Raw genomic sequence first — 20,388 nt, forward strand, 5'->3', positions numbered from 1 at the left:
TTCTGCAACACATATTTGGAATTTGCAGCATAAATACTGATGTGGTATAAAGAATCTCTTAGTACCACTTCAGTATGACCTCAAAACTTTGTTGATTTTATCCTATAAAAATTTATATCACAGCTATCAAATAATATATTCTTTATTTATTACATAGCATGTTCTTCTATACAGCATATGTGGTAAAATTGTTCTTTCTCTAGTTTGACATTTGTGTATCCTTAAAGTTTTCCTAATGCACAAGGGTTTACAAAAGACATTTTAAATGTGTGTGGGAAAGGAAAATACATAAAACTTGGTTGAGAAAACTTTTTCTTTTGTAAAGGTGGAGAGGAAGGATATAAGAGTATCAAAAGACAGCGATTTCAAAAGATTGCTCTTCAGTAGAATTGCTGAATTTTCGATATTGGAAACTTCACTTCCAAGAAACACCATTTCCTTTCCAATTACATGTAACTTTTGTTCAAACTATTTTTTTTTAGTACTGCTGACAAGAATATAAAGTATACCAAAACACAAGTTGCAGAAGTCTCCAGACTTCATCATTTCTCTTCAGGTTGCAGAAAATGTTTCTGCTGAAGTAACTGTTGGCATGTTGCTGCTGAAAGGAACATCCTTCTGCTTCCACCTCTGCGTGTCCCCTCTCCTCTTAGATCAGCACAGGCGTGGCATCTATCAGCCCCTCGGAGCTGGTGCAAAGCAAACCAGTGCCTCAGCTGTAGATTAGGTGGCTTATTTTGGCTCCTGACTGAGAGAAACTGAAGCTGTAGGCAATTCTTTTGAGCCTTTGAGTACAGAAATAGATTTTTGACAAACACCAATAGCTAAATCAGCACAGCCGCACACAGCAGGTGCCTGATTACCAGCCTTTCTGCCTTCCTGAGTTTTCTCAACAGAATCAGCCGGGCAAAGATGTTAAGCAACACTAAGATCCTTTTCTCAAACTGCGTGGCAGGAATGTGGTTGCCAGAGAAGTTTGGCACAGGCAAGTGCAATTCTGAAACCATTTAAGCATAGCTCATCTTGATTCTTGTGTGGTCACTCGTCCCTTTACTGATAGAAGTCCCTTTGGCTAAAGGTTTGTATGATGTGCTTCTAGCCCTCCAATTATTCTCATTAATTTCATTCGAAGATTATTGTAAGACCTCCACAGGAGAGAACAGGTCTAGATGAAGGAGGGCAATACTTTGAGCGTGGTGAGATTCTGCCTCAGGTTTCCAGATTATTAATAGACTGACAGAAAATTCTGTGAGGCAGAAAGGGAGTGAAGGGGAAATGTTTAACTGAAAAGTGATGTCTTTAGCTGTACATGTGACATCATCTGATGAGGAAAGACTGTGTGCTGAAATGTAGAAACTTCTCTGGCTGCTTGGAATACAGATGAAAACCTGAAGACCACTATGTGGTATGTTGAAGTGACTGAGTTGTCCACCCAGCTGCCTGTGGTGTAACCAACCACTTCAGCTGCCATTTCTTCAGGTATGCCAAACTTGTGCCATGAGGTCAGTGCTCTTGATCTCCTCAGTTTTAGTGTTTGTGAGTGGTTGAATTAAAGGTTCTTGTAAGTGTTTGTAGATATTTTGGGGGTTATGCTAGAGTACAAAACTCTTCATTATGAAACCTCACCAATTATTTTTTTCTTTGTTACCTGATAGCACACTTACAAGAGAGGCTGGATGACTATATAAAGCAGTGGAATGGCCTTGTAAAGGTATTTCGAAATGAGAGGAGAGAAGGTTTGATCCAGGCTAGAAGCATTGGAGCCCAGAAGGCTAAACTTGGACAGGTGGGAGCCAGTTCACACACAAGTCTGTCTTTTTTTTCTTTTTTGGGGTCGGCAGTTTCAATAGAAGTGAGGAAATTATTGACATTGTTTTAAGGAGAGATAAATTTTACTAATTTAATCTTCATTTTCTTGTTTATAAGATTAATGTATCTCCATGTAAATAAGTTTAATTAAATCGTGATATTGTATACAGAAATAGAAGTTACTTTCTTTTTTTTTTTCTTTCAAAGGTTTTGGTTTACCTTGATGCCCATTGTGAGGTGGGAATTAATTGGTATGCACCACTTATAGCTCCCATATCTAAGGACAGGTAATGTTCTCTTATTATTTCCAGTGTCTGGCCTTTTAGGAAGAAAAAGTCACAGTAATAATTTTCACTTTTTATACTACAGTCAATATGTTTTATATCTATAACAAACTATAGCAATATTTTCTGTATGATTTTCTGATGATTATATTGTCTCCCAGCATAGAAGATACAGAATGTGGAAGGAATATAGTCAGGCAAATTAATCTCCAGATAGTCAATTTTAATAGGCATACTGAATATTTTGTCTAGCGTAGATTATATAAAATTCTTGTCTTTTACAACGAGCTGAGGCGCTGATACTGAAATGTTCCATTCTAGCTGAAAAAGGAGCACGATTGAACGAAGCAACTAAAAACCTGCGACTTTTAGTAGAGAAAAAGTAGCAATACATGTTTTGATTTAATGAGAGTTTGAAGCCCCCATGATCTCTAGAGTTTATAACTTTCTCATCTTTAGTTTTGATGTATGGTCTTATTTGTTTCCTCTGAAGCGCTTTGGAGCGCTGTCCGTAGCTAAGCAAGGCCAGGCTCGAGCCTGTCTGTGCCACAGGCGCGGGCACTTGCTTGGAGTCTGTGCTGGAAGCGCCTGCACTGCGAGGGGCAGCTGTGACCGGTGGCAGCGCAGAGAGATCCCCAGGGCTTCCATCCCTGCCAGCTGTTGAAATGCTGCCGCTGCTGTGTGCTGCCGCACTCCTGGCTTGTGCGGTCGGTGTGTTTAGGGAACCATGTGCGTGTTTAAACTCTTTAATCCCACAAAATAGCTGCTTAATCCTAAAAACTATTTGTTAACCTGCCGTGCTACTAGAATTCTCTTGAAGAATTGGGTTTTGTGTGTTTTAAAGGCTGTAACTCAACCAAGGCTCTAATAGGGCCAGGATAGAGAGAGGATGGAAATGCTTGTGCGCTCCCATTGATTGTGTATTGCTGTTTTACACAAGAAAGACTGATGAGAAGAGGGGGTTTTAGGGGCATCCTCCAGCACTGGCCACAGAGGCGAAGGCTGCAGGAGGACCAGAGATGCTGAGGCACACAGTGCCTGCAGAAGGGGCTTGGCAGCCTCCTTCCATGCCCTGGTACCCGGGGTGCAGCCTGCTGCAGCTTCTGCCTCAAAGAACAGCATGGTGTTAACATGTCTCTTCCCCCCTGACTTTTCTATCTCTTGGAGCTTCATTTAAAAAGGTGGAAGTGCTCCAGCCTCGGTCACTGGGAAAGTCATTTGAAAAATGTGGGGAGAAAAACAAGATAATGTCTTTTCCTTGGTGAATATTGTGTGTGATAGATCACAATGAGGAGTGTATTGCAAATCAAACGGGAAGAATTCTACTGAAAACTGCTTCTAGGAGAGCACTAGTAATGTTTTTTTATCCTTAGATCTCAGGGGGGTTTCAGGGCATTTGAATAGGACAGTATAATGAAAATCTGTGTTAACACTAGTAAAAGCTAAGTGTTTATCACTCTTGTTGACAGCTAAGATCTGAGTAGAAATTACAGGAAATAATAATAATAGTACTGTGAGAACCCTGGCCCTCTGAGGGCTCCTCCATTGCCTCCAGCAGTGCTTTATTAGAAGACCGATGTCAAGAAGTCCACATGAAGGAAAATGTACTGATAAACCAACTGATATATTAGCAGCTCAGACCTAACTTTTCTGTTTTCAGAACATCTTAAAACAATGTAAATAGAAGACCATATCTTTTCTTCTAATGAAGCTTCATTTTATAAATAATATGTTTACGGGTGACTTTTTATATACTCTGTTCTATAAACTTAATTTATGGTGTAAATTTCAGATTAGACAGATTACTCTGCTGAAATTGTATTTTGCTCTTTCTTTCCCTTCTATAAATGTTTCAGAACTACATGTACTGTACCTCTAATAGATTACATAGATGGGAATGATTATTCCATTGAGCCACAACAAGGTGGGGATGAAGATGGTTTTGCCAGAGGGGCCTGGGACTGGAGTTTGCTATGGAAACGAATTCCGTTAAGCCACAAGGAAAAGTCCAAACGAAAACATAAAACTGAGCCTTATCGGTAAAGAGAGCTGTTTACGTACTGTGAATCCTAACGAATAACTGTCTAAACCCTTTCGTTTTTCCCCCCACCCCTCTCTCCCCACCAACCTCGGTCGGCGCACGTGTGCCACGCGGGCCCTTGCCCATAACCGCACCTGCCCTGCGCCGCCCCGCAGAACCACATGCACTGTGCCGCTTATAGATGTCATAGATGGCAACACTTTTAAGATTGTGCCCCAAGGGGGTGGTGACGAAGATGGGTTTGCTAGAGGAGCGTGGGATTGGAGTATGCTATGGAAGAGGGTTCCCTTGACCAGGAGAGAGAAGGAAAGCAGAAAGACAAAAACTGAACCGTATCGGTAATCACTAAATCACTTACCCGTTTCTTTTTTTTTTTTCTGACGCCAATATTGATCCACTAAAACTTGCATGTACTCCTTAGCCTGAGCACCCTCACGTTTCTAACCACACTAGCTGCTGTGTTTAGTCAGACCTGTTTGCCACGACTGACTATCTGCTCAAAATATCTTTGCTGCCTTGTGTTGCCTCTCCCTTCCTGCTCTTGTCTGGTTAATAGAGTGCGCATTAGAGTTTCTGGGTTCCGTTTGGCAAAATAAAATATTGTATAACTTCGTTGCCAGGGAAAACTTTAATTAGCCGTGATATTTTTTTAAAGTACTGTTGGAAGCAACAGCGCTTGTTTAACCATTTGGTTTGAGATAATGAGCATGCTGGAAGTATTTCTAATAGACGGTAATGCACAAAATCTGTAGCCTGCTGTCATGGCCTGATGCATGCATACAGCTGGACGATTATGCACGTGTATCAAAAAAAATCCCTTTTGTCATATTTCTCCCACTTGCTTCACAACGGATCACACCTGACAAAGAAGCATACTGTTTAAGAACCTTGGCTAGATGTTTTCTAAGAATTTTAATATAAGTCACGTAACACTAAAAAAAAAAAAAAAAAAAAAAAAATTAATAATAAAGATAAAAAAAGCCCCTTTTATTGTGGGAAAACTCCAATAATTTTCACTGAATTTCTGCCTTTTTATTATGCTTTGTAGTGGGGTATGTTTTCTTCCCAGAAAACAAAAACTGCCTAGAAACCCTAGCTTAGAAACTATGGTTTCTGGATAGCTTTTCAATACTGGGAGACTGTGGTTCTGCTGGTTTTTTATTACTTTCCCCTTCACACTTAACTGATCGTGTTACTACATTTGAAAGCAATCTTCACATCTTCAGAATCTAATGTCTTCTATTGCTTGTATATATGATTTAAATGTTGTAAGAACTGATGTTGGTAATTCCCTATCCCCACCCATGATTGTTCTTTGCTAAAATGGCAACACATGCAAGCAAGTTATGAAGCTTTGATCTGTTTTGTATGCAGTTTAAATAATACCATTTTCTGATGAGGCTGTCCACATTGGAACTTTAATATTCACTTAGAGGGGGATAAACTATTTCAAACATTGCTGTAGTGTTCTGTGTTTACCATCCAAACAGGTCTTAAAATCGTTTAAACTGTTCCCAGAAACACAGAACACATGTTCTCGGAATGTTTTAAAAGATGACTTTATTTTTAATAATACCTTCAGAGTTACAATGCTTCCTTTAAAAAGAGACATGCCCAGCATCTGTTTGTGTCCAGGCTGTGTGCATTTTCTTGCAGCAATACCAAGGCAAGCAAGACCAGGTAAAAGTCTTGCTGAAACCATAGCCAGGATTGCTTAGCTTAGAAAGAAAACAAAAAGATCCTCAAGAGCTTAAAGCGCTGAGGCAGCGTTTTTGTAATGTGAGTATTGCCCCAGGACTGAATCCTTCCTTCAGTGACAGTGCTTACCTCTTTGTATCCTGTGAAGTAAACTACTGAGCCTATGTGGGTTTTACAGTGTTTAACATACTTGGCAGAATCTTGGAGGCCGAGACTGAAACTGCAGTATCTGAGGCTCCTACACTTGCCAAGTCTTTATGGTGCTGAGGAAACCCAAAAGCGCAGGAAAGCTGCACGGGGCTGTGCTATGCAAAGTGCTTCCCCCTGCTTTGTCTTCTGGCTTCTTCACCTTTGAACCCCCAGGGTGCAAAAGCAGCACTGAAGGAAAATACAGTACACAGCGAGTGGAAAGGGACATGTAGCAGTACCTTGGCATGTGATCACCTAATTTAGACAGCTACTAAAATGATAATTAATTATGCTTAGAGTCAGCACACACACACACAAGCAAAGCAAAACAAGGAATGAGTTCACTGTTTCCCCTGGTCAGGCAGGTGTTCAGCCATCTCCGGGAGAGCAGGGCCCCATCACACATAACAGTGACTTGGGAAGACAAACACCATCCCTCCAAATGTTCCCCCTTCTTCCTCCAATTTTCATATGGTGAGCACGATGTCACATGGTCTGGAATATCCCTGTGGTCACTTGGGGACACCTGTCCTGGCTGTGTCTCCTCCCCAGCCTGGCAGCACGAGAAGCAGAAAAGGCCTCGGCTCTGTGCAGCCCCTGCTCAGCAATAACAAAAACATCTCCCCATTATCAGCCCTGTGTTCAGCACAAATCCAAAACACAGCCCCACGCCAGCCACTGTGACCAAAATTAACTCTACCCCAGCCAAAACCAGCACAAGCTGTAATCCAGACCACAGCATTTTTGACACATTAAAATTCGCTAATTGAGTCATGGCGTATGGGCAGGGATTTACAAAGTCATTAAAAGAAAAAGAGTAACAAAAAAAAAAGACTAAACCAAAATGGAAACCTTGTACTGCTTTATCTAGGACCTCTTCAAAATTTTACTGAGTATAATGTACAGTGTCTCCTAATAGGACAAAAAGAGCTAGAAGATTAGAAAGCTGTTAAAAAACTCTGTTATTTGTTTGATAGACAATGTGTTTCAATGTGACAGCTCCTCAGAAAATAAACCTGTTTGCAATTTCATATTATCTCAAAAACGAGAAAAACTTTTGAGAGAAACACCTCATCATACTGATTCTTATCTTGTTTTTTATTTTAATAGAAGGATATTGACTAGCTGAATGGAAAATTCAGACCAAGATCCATCATCAAATCCACTAATTAAATAAATTAATTGCAGCAGAAAACCCACAACATAATAAAAAATTGTGACATTACTAAAAATTATATAGGTGCCGCTTCAGGAAATTGCTGCAAGCTGGCGACAAAGCTTTATGATTGTTCAGTGTATTGCCATTTACCTGACCTTTACTATATGTTAACTGAATTGCTTTCTTCGCTGAAGCTTTCTCTGACTGCTGTTGTATCCTTTTGTCAGAAGGAATTACACTGTCTTCCTCTTTCAGGTCCCCTGCAATGGCTGGTGGATTGTTTGCCATTGAACGTGATTTCTTCTTTGAACTGGGTCTCTATGATCCGGGGCTTCAGATCTGGGGTGGTGAAAATTTTGAAATTTCTTACAAGGTAACACCAGTATTTGAAAGCTACATCAATTAAATAGATTTTTTTTTTCTGTAAATACTTCTGTTTGGAGTTTAGACTGACCTACCTCTTTCTCGTGAAGCCCAGGTTTTGTTGTGAGATGTGTCAGAAATGTGTCTCCTCTGTTTCCTTGCGAGCTTTGGGACAGAAATGTTCAGAGAGGTGGCTTCGTGCTGAAACCCAAATGATGCATAATCTAGATTTTGTAGATGGTTTGGGATTGCATCCCTAACTGTCCTAATATCCAATATGAAATCAGACTGGCCAGTTTGATGGGGGGAAACTGAATGTTCTCCTAGTGAGTGTAGAAAAATGTTGTTTCTAATGAAAGCAATGATAGAGAACAAGTAGTCCTCATAGTTGTCCGTTTACGTATGTGCTCTTGGAACGTATATAATAGTGCAACAAAAAGTAATCTTCCTCCCTACCACTTTTGTGGAGTGGAAATTATTTAATATGCTTTTCAGAATTTCAAGAACTTCTTTACAAGAGAAGTCTTCATAATTGAAATACTAACTGCATAATTCATAATCGCTGAGGAGGATTTTATTTTCTCTCCTGGGCATATGTATGCTCTTCAGTTTGCAGGAAATGTAAGATGATTGTCATTAGCTTCTTATAGCTTCAGTATTTGTAATGACACAAGTGCAGACAGCAGGAATCAGGCCCAATTTACTGACAAAAGTAAAGATGCCTCATATCCTCAGCAGCTATCTGTGAAATTGTAGCTGAATTTTACAAAAGTGCATTCAGAACTCCCCTAGTTACTCTTGTTGTTCATGAGTTACAGGAGAGCTCTGAGTGCACTTGCTCAGCTGTAAATCCATATGCAAAGAGCATTTATTGAGGAAGTTATGCACATGAAGTCTTTATTCATATAATTCTCCATCTTGCTTTGATCAAAATCATGGTTGAAATTACTAACAGTAGTTCTGTAATTGAATGCTCATTATGTAGAAACCTCCAAACTGGTTTCATGTAGATCAAAACCAATCTCCTAAACTGAACACTTATCAGCCTTGTGTGCTGATCCCTAGATAGCAAATAAAATTAATGGCCTTGCATACCTGAGGTGGTTTTTTGATGAAACTTAGGAAAAGTAATGTCATGATGTAATGAAAAAGTAAGATATTCTGCCCATCTTTCCTAAGACTGGTAAATCATATTTTTAACCTGGAATTTAGACTAATTTGAAAGATTCACAAAGTTAACTTGAATTAGGATTTGGTGCTGCAATTAAACTTCTCCAAACTAGGAGCAACTAAATTCTGATTTAAGTATGTTTTCTTTTCCCTGTTAAGGGATTACCCAAAGATATGTGGGAGTGAGGGGATTTCAGAATGGTAATATATTTTACACATTTTTTTATTTTCAGCTACTATAGTCAAATATCTGTTTCTACTTGGAGCAATGGGTTACCTTAAACATCCTTATCTCTTACTCATCTTTATTAAGAAAAACTTAAATGTGAATGGGCATCTAACCAAAACCCATCTTAGTGATGGCATGTGAATTACTATAATAAAATCAAAATATCATTAATTCTGCCATTATTAAAACTACTGAGTTCCTGATTTTGTGTACTCATTCATTACTGTTGTTCTAAAATAGTGATGGAATGAGGTTTCCAACTTTTTAAAAAGTTTTTTAAAAAATTGTTTTAGTAGAGTAACTTCCTTGCTGAGTTGAAAGTGTACTCAGTTTACCTTTCATTTCAAAGACTTATTTTCTTTATGCTTACATCTGAAGCAAAAAACATGTAAATATATGACAATACAATAAGAAATGTAGCTGACATTTCTTCCAGAAATTATTATCTATTTGTCTGCCTTAAATTCCTGTGCACATATAGTAATAATACCTTTGTTTTAACTTGTAGATCTGGCAGTGTGGGGGAAAACTGCTGTTTGTTCCCTGTTCTCGTGTTGGACACATCTATCGTCTCCAGGGCTGGCAAGGAAATCCACCCCCTGTCTATGTTGGGTCTTCTCCTACACTAAAGGTACAGTACTGAAGCAACCTTGAAGGTGGTTTTTGATTTTAGATAAGAACAGTTTTGGATAAATTTGTTTAAATTATCGGTAACAATTTAGAGAGCACTTCATCCAAAGCTGTTTAATATCTATAGCTCGGTTGATCATCCCCACAGGAGAGAAATCTTTGTGTTAAGATTTTTATTAAGAGTAGAGAATTCTGGAACCCATCTTTTTGCTCTAAAGCCTTCCCCCACTATCTTTGAGGTACAAATGCATTTCCTATTACTTAATGTCATCACCTCCAGCCTTTGCTTCACTGTGTCCAAGTATATATGAGCAACTCTAGTAACTATAGCACGCTCCTGGAGATGAAGATCATGGGCTTGAAATCCCCCTTTATCTTGATAAAGATGAGTATGATCCTAGGCCAAGTTAGAGAATTCTGGAATCTAGCATCTCCCAGACTTTTGTGTCTGCATTTGTTAGTTAAGAAGCAGTAAATGACACCTGGAAGGATGATGTGCTCTGCCCTACATCATCAGGGCTGGCAACATCTCAGGTACACTGCAGGTTTTAGAAGTGTTACTCAAGCCGTGATATTAAAATTAGACATCAATTCCACAAAACAAATGATCCAGCTCTATATCTGAAGAGAGAATTTGAATCAAGAAAAACCGTTTATATCTGTTTTCATTTACCACCTGTTAAGTTTTTCTATTGCCCAGTTTAAGCTTTCTCTTGTGCACTGTTCTGGCATCAGTAAATCCCATTCCTAAAGACCCAGCTCTTTGTAAATTCTAACCCAAGAGCAAACTTCCTAGTCAATGGGTACCTGTAGGGTTAGAGAGTATGGCTTGAGCCAGCCTAACAGTTAGTTCCAAAGGCAATGTCCCAGCCTAGCTGAATGGTAAAAAACAACCTGGCATACACACACCCCACCCCACTGCCCCCCACCAAAGGTTCCCTATTAGCAATTTGAATTGATTAATATTTTGATGAAACAAGGACTAGGACCGATACAAGGGAGCCCTGGGGAACATATCTGGGGGTAAACAGACAGAGAAATGGGCAACAGGATGGCAAATTATAAGTCTATTGCTCAGTGCAGGCAAGATGTTAGTTTGCCTTGTCTGAAGTGATAAAAATCATTTCAGTCTTCTTAAAAGCTGATCAAAAATATTTACTGTATATCTTAACTCCTTACATGAATCTGCTGGCCTGCTTACTAAATATAAAAAGCACTGCTGAGTGTTCTTAAATATTAAGTTGCTTCTCTGTACAGGGCAGGATGTAGAAATAACTTTTTCCCCTCCTCAGTCACCCTCCTATCCTCACAGTAAATGTTTTTTTATAGCTTTGTTCAGTGTATGCTGGATGTGGATTAAAGTAACAGTCACAATAATTCGTGCCTTTAGACAGATCTTTTAAGACTATTTTAACACCAGATCATTAACACTAGAAGGATTGGACAAAGTGAGGTATGCATCTAGAATGTGTACAGGTAATAATAGAGATAGGAGCCATCAAAGAGAATGAGAAGAAAGATGTGAGGGAGAGGCTTGTTACCAAGTGAGCTATCCTATTTTCCCCCTTCTCCAAGTAGCTGACCCATTTAAGACTGAATTTTTTCCCTGTTTGTGGACCAGTGCATATCATTCTCTTCATTAAAAAATTGTAGAAGTTGAATAGAAACCATGAATTGTAGTTTCTGACAGCAGCAAATGAATGCAACATTTTATTGCACCCGTAACTGAAGTCTTTATTTTCAAATAAATAGTCTTTTATCTTAGAAAAAGACTTTGCACTCTCATTAAGCAACCTAGTTTAATTTTCTGGCTTCAATACTAAACTATCACTCAAAAATAATATTCACGTGTCTTGTATAGTCTACTGATAGTGACAAATTATTAGTGCTATATAATAATACTATGCTGTCACTTTTCAAGGGGATAAAATCTTTGTATTTCTGTTATTGACAAAGATTTGCTTCTGGCCTGTTTGTGTGTGCCTTGAGGTGACAGCAGTGTCTTTATTCTTCACAGAACTATGTCAGAGTTGTGGAAGTGTGGTGGGACGAATACAAAGATTACTTCTATGCCAGCCGGCCTGAGACGAAAGCGCTGCCCTATGGAGATATATCTGAGCTGAAAAAATTCCGTGAAGATCACAACTGCAAAAGTTTTAAGTGGTTTATGGAAGAAATAGCATATGATATAACTTCATATTACCCCTTACCACCCAAAAATGTGGACTGGGGAGAGGTAGGTATAGCGCATAATGCCTATGCATTTTAGGAGGGTTTTTAAAAAAACCTGTGAGTTCAAAAGGAACCAATTGTTACTTGACATGTGAACAGGCTATTTGATTACTTCTATACTAAGCTGTATGATACTAGCCAGAGTGCCATAAAGATGTAACCCAGGAAAAAAACTGCATCTACCTTTGCAGGTGTGATTTTTTAAATTTAGTTCCACAGGTTCTTGAAGGATAATTTATGCCAAGCCCTGTCCAAAGCACTTTTTTCTATAATTGGAATTTAAGTTTTCTGAAAAGAAAAAAAAATGTGAATCCTGCAGGTAGGAGTGTTGGTGAAGATTAATAGGTGAAAATATCTTTTGTGTGATGGCCTAGAGAAGAGATCATGAAATCCAGGGGGAGTTCTTTCTGCCTGTGTTTGCTAGATGAGGATGTACTCATACATTTACAGCCTCAGCAAGTCCCTTACCTGCATGTAATAATTTGATAAGATTCCATAACCATCGTTTCCAGGAATAGTGTATACAGTTATGACTTCACTAAATTAAGAGTGTGGTTACAAATGCAGCACTTTTAAGTAGTTGACAGAGAGAGTTGGCATATCACAGGTGAGTGCAGGACTCCTCACTGAACTCTGCCCATCTCATTCTGTCATTTAGCCCACGCCTTGGTGAGCACTTACTGCAGGTCTCCTGCCTGCTTTCAGATTCTTTTTCCCCCTCTGCAACTGATTACATCTTTGCCCTGTCTCTCCTATTTATTTCACTTCTGTGGATTGTTGAGGGAAAATCAGAATATCTTCTTGCTAGCTGAGGAGAGCTCCTGTGTCCCACCAAATTTAGCAACCTTATTTCCCAAGATAAGATGCATATGATACATGGTGTTGTAACTTCAAAAGCACATTAGAAAATACAGATCTGTGCTGTCTCCTATCACCAAGCCAGTGTCATCTCTAATTTCTTAATGTTAGAATTAGTCATACAGAGCACGTGCATGGTGAAAGGGGGTACAAATAATCTTTTCTCTGAGGGACCAGAGGTACAATGCCACTTTGATTTCTTACCTAAAAGCTAGCACAAAGCATCAGCTACTGTATGACCTCCTCTGGAATCTACATAAAGGATTTGGAGGGCACACTAAATATTACTGTTCACCAAGGTGAAAGCTTCTGAAGAGCTTAAAATAATACTGGCGACCTTGCAGAAAATCATCCCTGATAAAAGCAAGTGAGTCTGGTGGAGCAACAGGAAAATTCTAAATTCAGAGACTTCTCTGAAGTTTTCTTCAACTCTTCTTCACAGGCTGGTTGTTATCCTACATCTGAGAAATCCTGTCCCCCCTCCCCCCATTTGTAACACCACACTGATGGCATTTCCAAACTCTAGGGTATGAAAGTATGGGGTTCATCTTCCCTAACACTCCCTGGAAGTGTCTAAGCTTAGTCCTCCAGACATTTTATACCATTACAAAGAGGAAAAAAGGCTCTGGCAAAGAAAATAGGTCTGGAAAAAAGTTATTGGTGTCATAAAGTCTGTAAGGCTGCTTGCTGGCCCTTCTGAGAAGGGAGTGAGATAATCAGCAGTTGAGATGTGCTTTATGACAGGACTTTGGTTCTCTGTCTCTGTGCCTGCCCCTCATAATTTTTTTTTTTTTTTTTCCCCTGTGTAATTGCTGCTGCAGAATGTCCATCTGAGCAGCTGGGTCAGTGGGCTGTGTCTGGCTGTGGGGAATTGCTGCTGTGCATAAGTTCTCATTACACTGTTTCTCTTCATCCACAAGATGAGAGAAACTGACCTGGGCTCCTGAGATTCCTTATTTATGAAGACCTGGGAGATGGAACATGATCTAATAGGAGATTGAATAAATTAAAATACTTGAAAGTCCTATACTTTAGTGTTATTAATTTGGAATTGAGCTTTGCAGCTCTGGCTTTATCAGCATACTCTGACTCATGGAAGAGCCTGCAAATTAGCATGGGTATGAAGCTGCATCTCCCGGAACAGTTAACGTCAGTATTTAAATTTCATACACAGGTTTGTCTAATCTCTCTGTCAGATACCTGTTTCTGGTTTGAGAGATAAGTGAGAATTTTCTGAACTGCTTAGCACTTTATTTTTCCCTTGAGACTAACTTAGAGTGCAAAACCTCTTTTCCAGATTAGAGGCTTTGAAACCTCTTACTGCATCGACAGCATGGGGCACACCAACGGTGGCTTTGTTGAGCTTGGGCCGTGCCACAGAATGGGAGGAAATCAGGTAAGGAGCTTGGAGCAAATCTGAAGGAGAATTGCTTTCTGTGGATTGATAACAGGCAGGTTTTCTGTTAAGCCTGTACACGTAGTCACGTAGTCATCTACAAAAGTGGGAATTTGGGTTTTCTGTAAGCATACTGACGTCACTAAAATACAGCAGTCTGAAAATACCATTTCAAACATCAAAGGAATGAAATTGAAGGCAAATTCATAATCCATTCTTCAGAGAAACAGGTACATGAAGAAGCAACAGTATCACTGCTTCAGCTCTTAGCATTGCTCCTGATTCACCACTTACCTTTACTTAATAATTAATCCTTCAGGAGAAAAACCCTTACTCACTGTGGCTCAATTTGTAACAAAGCTGTTTTGGTCTAAGCATTAAATACTTTTGTGCAGAAACTCATTTTCCACCACATGAGGGAAGAAAATAAACAGAAATTTGTCTCTGCTTCATTTACAAATTAATTGACAGACCATAATTACTATTAGATGGTTGCAATCCAAGATTTTATTGTGTTTGACCTGTATCTTCACAAACCTACCCACACTACCACACAAACATGCTGTTCTGTCTTTATATCTTCTTTTCTGGTTGGAAATTTTTTCAGAATTTAAAGTCCTTATTTAAGCCCATGTAAACTTAAACCAGGCAGTTTTGTCATGGCAATCGTAAAATTGTATTTAGGATGATGCTTTTAGAAATCCTATATGGTTTAGCTCTTAGTAGCCCCTGAAAATGTCTCTTTTATTCTGATATTTAATGAAAAGGTTCCCTAAACTACTTTTTCTGCATATGCTACCCAAAAAGCCTGGTAGCAATTATTCTGTAAGAAGTGGCTAGGATAATATTTTTGTATCTGGATGAATTAGATTGATTTCCTCCATGGGTAAAATGCCAAAGTTTTCGTGTCTTCACATGAAATTACTGTCCAGAATCAAGGACTTGCTACCAGGCTTTTATAAAGATAATGGGTTGTTTTGCCATCAAATCATACCAAGGTTTGTAATAAAACCATTTCAGAAGTCTCCTGAATAGGAATCCCTTTGCCATTTTTGTCTTTCTGGTTAAGTTTCTTGGCCTTCCAAGAAAGTTAACCATGAAATTTAGTATTGTGGTAGTAAAAGTGTGTTATGCAAAATAGAGAAGCCTCCTGAGAGACAGGTGTAATAAAACCAGAAAATGTTTTGAATGTTGCAATTTCATTGTATTTTCAGTGTTTCTAAAATGCTTGTTGAGTCAACAGTTATAAAAATGGCTTTTTCTTTTCTATTAGCTTTTCCGAATCAATGAAGCCAATCAACTCATGCAGTATGATCAATGCTTAACTAAAGGACCAGATGGATCCAAAATTATGATTACACACTGCAATCAGAACGAATACAAGGAGTGGCAATTCTTCAAGGTATGCAACAGATATATGGAAGAAAATAAATTTTTAGATTTCATGCTGGTTTATTTGCACCTTTAAAAATTTGTTTTATGTATGCCTGAAATTAAAGATCTAGTACAAGGTTGACTGAATTGAGTAAATTGTTAATGGCACATTCTCAGAAATACATGCTTGCTAGAAAAACTTCCTCTAGTGAAAGATCCTTTTATTGATTGATTCTGGTTGCAGTCTTCTGTGGCAAAATCTTTTAAGGAAAACTCCGTGAGGCTACATTTGTTTCCAGGGAGGTATTAGGAGTTAGCACATGTCTCAAAGGAAGCAAAGAGCATGTCCACCTCTAGTGACAGACTTTATAAAAGGTTTTAGCACCATCACCTTCTTGTTTGCTCTGTATCAAGGAAGTCTATCCCATATATGCTGTGAGAAGGTGGCTTAAATGCTGGGGTGCATTTAGAAGTTAGAGTCACTATTAGGTCTCATTTTAGGCAGTCTAATTTGAAGGTTTTCTCTGTTTAAAGACTGAAGATATTTTTAGTCTACATAGAAACAGGTAAACAAGATTACTCTGGTTTTTTGTGTTGTCTTTGTCTTCCTCAGTATTTCACCTTCTGTTCATTAGCCATTTTCTAGTAACAATAACATGCTCTGTTCTTAATCCTGGGTGTGGTGCTGTTAAAATGCTATTGCAAAATCTATAAATTTTTAATAAGGACTTGGAATGTTGGCTGATATACTTGTGAGGGCTGCTATAGTCTATTTAGTCAGTACATCTGTAAGTCCTCTATTCATGTAAGCTTTGTTAGCGTTACTTTAAAAAATGTCTAAATCTTTATTTCTGTTTGTCTCTTTTTATAGTGAGACTGAATAGTCTGGGGGTGATGTTATCCTTGGTTATAGCCACATATTACTTGGTTCTACATCTAAGAAACTATTCCGTGTCAATTTTTCTTCAGCTTATACAGCTAGCATATTGAATATTTATTAATTCATTAGCTGGTTATCTGGATTCTTTATTGTTTGTCTGAAAGATGCAGGCACAGTTGAGTGCAGAAAAATCTATTTGTTATCCTTTAAGCCACTCCACGTTTTCTGGTGTTTGCATAGAGCTAGGAAATATCAGGTAGCATAATGCCATTTCCATCCAGTTCAGCTTCCTTGTGCTGGATACACAGACAAATTTCTTTAAACCTGAAATGTAGAAATCAATAAGCAGTGGCAGGTAAGTGCCAGCTTCAGCTTTAATATTCATCAGAATAACACGTAGCAGTTTTAAACTCTCCAGCCATTCTAGCATGTCCCAGCATGTTACTTGGCTTCTCTCTAAGAATTTTGTTTATGCAAGATCCATTTCCTCTACACTAGCACCAGTTGTGTAATTGTTTGTTTATTACCACAAGTTGAGGAAGCCCAGTAAGCACAGTCTGGGCTGTAGAACAAAACGCTGGCTTCTAGAAGGAAAAAAAAGGGAGGGTGAGAATGAAAGGACCACCAAGGGTGTGTAACCAAATACTGGGAATTGGGCACACTGCTGTGAAGTACACAGGGTATAACTGTTTCTTCTAATGGCCAAGGTGTAAGGAATGAGACGCTTATGGACTGCTGAAAAATGTTGTGGCCTTGTGTAAATTAAGGCTGCAAGGAGATTTTATCTGGTGGGTCAGTTGCTGTCTCTGAAACAAACAGTGTGCCAGTTTGGCGAGTGTAAGGTGCTGCTTGAGCACTGAGCAGTAGCAGGGCTTCAGTGCCTGTAAGCAAACATTGCGAGCAGGGCTGGTGGTGGTCTGCTTGTTGCTTTTATTCAGACATTCGTTTTTCTCTCCAGCTGGAGGTGCTCCATGTCTGGCCAAACAGCAGGAGCCAAGCATCGGCGCGAGCCAACATTTGGCTGTGCACATGCGCGGGGGTGACAGAGAGGGTCCCCGTGCCAGGGGTACCTGTGTGCAGGGGGCAGGGCTGCAGGGCCGTGGGTTTGCTTCTGCTCCCTCCCCCTCCGCACCGGATGCAGCCAGGCAGCAAGTCAGGGCTGCCCCTGGCACACGGGGCCAGCAAGTGGGAGAGGAGCCGCAGACCAAACGCAGGAGACCCGAGGGTGGGAGCATGGTGGCTGGGGAAGGAGACGGGTGTGCGAGAGGCAGCCTGAATGTGCCTGGCACCGCAGGTTTGCACTTCCTCGGGCAGCCTGCTGTTGCTCCAGAAGCCAGACTTAACTCCCATACTCTTTACTCTCCCTTCTGCCAGCCCAACAGGGGGCCAAGTTAGTACTTTTTTTTTACCCCTCTGTGGTTGCTCTTGGTGTTGTGCAGTTGCTTTCTGTGAGGGTTTACTGGAGGAAGATCTGCCCAGTGAATCCCTCATAGAGCTGTGCTCGAGAGTTAATCTTTTAGTTTGGTTACAGGTTGCATGAAAAGGCTTAGAGGCATTTTAGATAGAGTTTTGTTAATTTCGTTAGCAGTTTGTTGGCTAAGAGCACCAGGAGGCATCTCATGTAGACCTACAGGAACCAAAGATTTAACATGAAGGCTGTGAAGTGCTAGGTTTAACAAATAGTAAAATAAATATAGAACTGATCTGTTTTGGGACGCTGAAACCTGTTTTTGTAAATAACTATATTGCAGATGTAAAGAAATGCTTAAAAAAAACCCCAAACAAACAAACAAGAAAACCTCAACACAAAAACCCAACGCATTTTCCTGGTGGTTTTGTCTTTCAGAATCTGCACAGATTTACTCACATTCCATCAGGGAAGTGCTTGGATCGCTCCGAAGTCCTCCATCAAGTTTTCATTTCAGAGTGTGACTCCAGTAAAGCAACACAAAAATGGGAAATGAACAACATCCTTAGTGTGTAGACAGACAAAACCTACCTACTGACGCATTCATTTGTACAGGACTGAAAATAGCCTGAAAACTGCTGCAGTTATTAACTTTGTACAGCTGTGAGCCTCCTGGCTTGGATGAAGGACATAGAGGAACTGTGATTATTACAATAACATTATCATCCGCAGTTAATGTTTACAAAACTGCTTTACCTTAAACTCTGTAGATGTTTACATCTTTTTGTTTCAAGATGTTGGTAAATTAATGTGCTGTTAGCTATGGTTCATAGGAACATAGTTAAAAGCGTTGTCTTCTTTGGGATTACACTCAGGGGTCTGAAGGCAGTTTTTTTACACACACTTGAAAAGGTTGGAGTAATCAGATTTTCATAGAACTTGGTGATTATCAACCTGTTGTATATTTTTATTTAATTTTACATCTTACTAAGCACTGCCACAGGTTATTAGCCAGGGTGGCCTTCTCTCACAGTCATGCTGCTTTTTTGGAAGATGAATTTCAACATATTTAGTGCCTCTTTCATTTCTCTCTTTCACAAGGAAAGCATTTGTTGGAAATTTACAGTGGTTTGTTCTGAGCTGTCACCGGGGGTAGGAGCCAACTGTACCACCCTATGTAATTACTGAGCTAATGAAGACAAATTTCTATTGCCAGTTTGGCTGCTCTGCTTTGACTGAATACTTGGTACGGTGGAAGGAAGATCGTCGAGTTTAGTGCTAATGTGGTACAGTTTCATGGAGGTAAGCACCCTCATGAATCCAGTTAAGAATTTATAAGCACTAATTTGCTTGTTTAAACCATGCCTTACATAAAAATAATTAAAACAAACAACAACAAACAAGCTGCACAATTATCTAAAACTTGGAAAGAATCAAATACTTCATTTATACCGCTATTTTGAAAGGAAATCAAATAGAGGTGGACTAAAACTTTAAATTAGGAAAAAACATCCAGCTGCTTTACACATCCGTGTAATTTGTGACGAGGACATCTGTCAGCCAGTTTGGATTGCCAGATTTAGAACAAAAAGAGAAATGGAAATCCTGAAATCACACTTGTTCGTTCTAATTTTCTTGCTATTTCTGTCATTCTCAACTTCTCCAGAGGGATTACAAACACAAAAAACCAACTGCTTGGTGCTATAGTGTACAGAGTAGAATGTGAAGGAGTTGTTTCTAAAAATGTTCTGGAAAGGAGTTGATGCAAACTCCCTTAGGAGTATAAGTATTTACTCTGAACGAATAGAGAGGTGGAGGGGAAATGACTTATCCTCACTTCCTTTGTCCAGATTTTGTGACCTAAATGTCGACATCAGTGTACTGATTCCATAACAGTTATCCCCATAACACGTCACACAATTAAGTATGACTAAATACTTCCCTGAAGTCTAGAATAGCGTTGCATGCAGCTTCCATTGATGTTTTAACAAGGTTAGTGTATCATATTTGGTGACAGAGTTGGATCTTTATAGATCTGTCTGCACTGATCTATTAGTTTGGGATCTTTCCTAGTTTCTTTAAACTTCTCATCTATCCTTTCAGAGCTATGAAAAATAGAAAATAAAGGAGGGAGAAACTGGGAAAAAAGGAAAAGAAGGTTTTGTGCCGGTACTTGTTCCATGTGTGTGTGAAAACTGACTCCATTTGTGTGTTGGGTAGATTAATTTAATCATACAACTATGCATAAGAGAAAGAATGGTGGCACATAAATTGTGCGGGTGTGCATTTTAAATGGGTATTATGTGCAATTCATTGAAAGCTGATGCTGTATGTGAATATGAATCTGTGTGTGAGACTGAAACCTTACAAAACATGAGATCATAAGAAGCTGTTGCTGTAATGACTTTTTCCTACTATAGCCGGCTTGGAAAAAAATAATTCCCATATTCTTGCTTTGTAAGTTGAGGATAATATCACTATGCATTTCTACATATTTTATAGATTTGATTTATGCAGATTTTGATACACTGTATGTTTCTGTAGAAATTGTATAAATCTTTAAAAAATTTATTAGGGATAAATCGGGGAAACCTATGTAATCTTACTCATGGGTTGCTTGTTTTTTAGGTGAAGTAAATAAAATATTTGAATTTTTTGTTTTATTATA

At 39.2% G+C, this 20,388-nt stretch overlaps 1 protein-coding gene across 2 annotated transcripts in view; it reads left to right on the forward strand.

Moving 5' to 3' along the window:
* The window catches only part of GALNT7 (polypeptide N-acetylgalactosaminyltransferase 7), a 70,833-nt gene extending 50,445 nt beyond the window's left edge, over nt 1–20,388 (forward strand). The window contains exons 4-12 of one of the 2 annotated variants that reach the window (XM_040065623.2): nt 1,656–1,786; nt 2,017–2,096; nt 3,950–4,132; nt 7,436–7,553; nt 9,451–9,573; nt 11,590–11,808; nt 13,960–14,058; nt 15,332–15,460; nt 18,159–20,388. In XM_040065623.2, coding sequence (XP_039921557.1) covers nt 1,656–1,786; nt 2,017–2,096; nt 3,950–4,132; nt 7,436–7,553; nt 9,451–9,573; nt 11,590–11,808; nt 13,960–14,058; nt 15,332–15,460; nt 18,159–18,296 — 1,220 coding nt within the window. In that variant the 3' untranslated portion in view covers nt 18,297–20,388. Of the gene's footprint in view, nt 1–1,655; nt 1,787–2,016; nt 2,097–3,949; nt 4,133–4,289; nt 4,473–7,435; nt 7,554–9,450; nt 9,574–11,589; nt 11,809–13,959; nt 14,059–15,331; nt 15,461–18,158 lie in introns of both variants that reach the window. The other variant, XM_040065621.2, reaches the window with a different exon arrangement.

This window comes from Hirundo rustica, chromosome 5 (genome assembly GCF_015227805.2).
Source record: "Hirundo rustica isolate bHirRus1 chromosome 5, bHirRus1.pri.v3, whole genome shotgun sequence".
Lineage (NCBI taxonomy): Eukaryota > Metazoa > Chordata > Aves > Passeriformes > Hirundinidae > Hirundo > Hirundo rustica.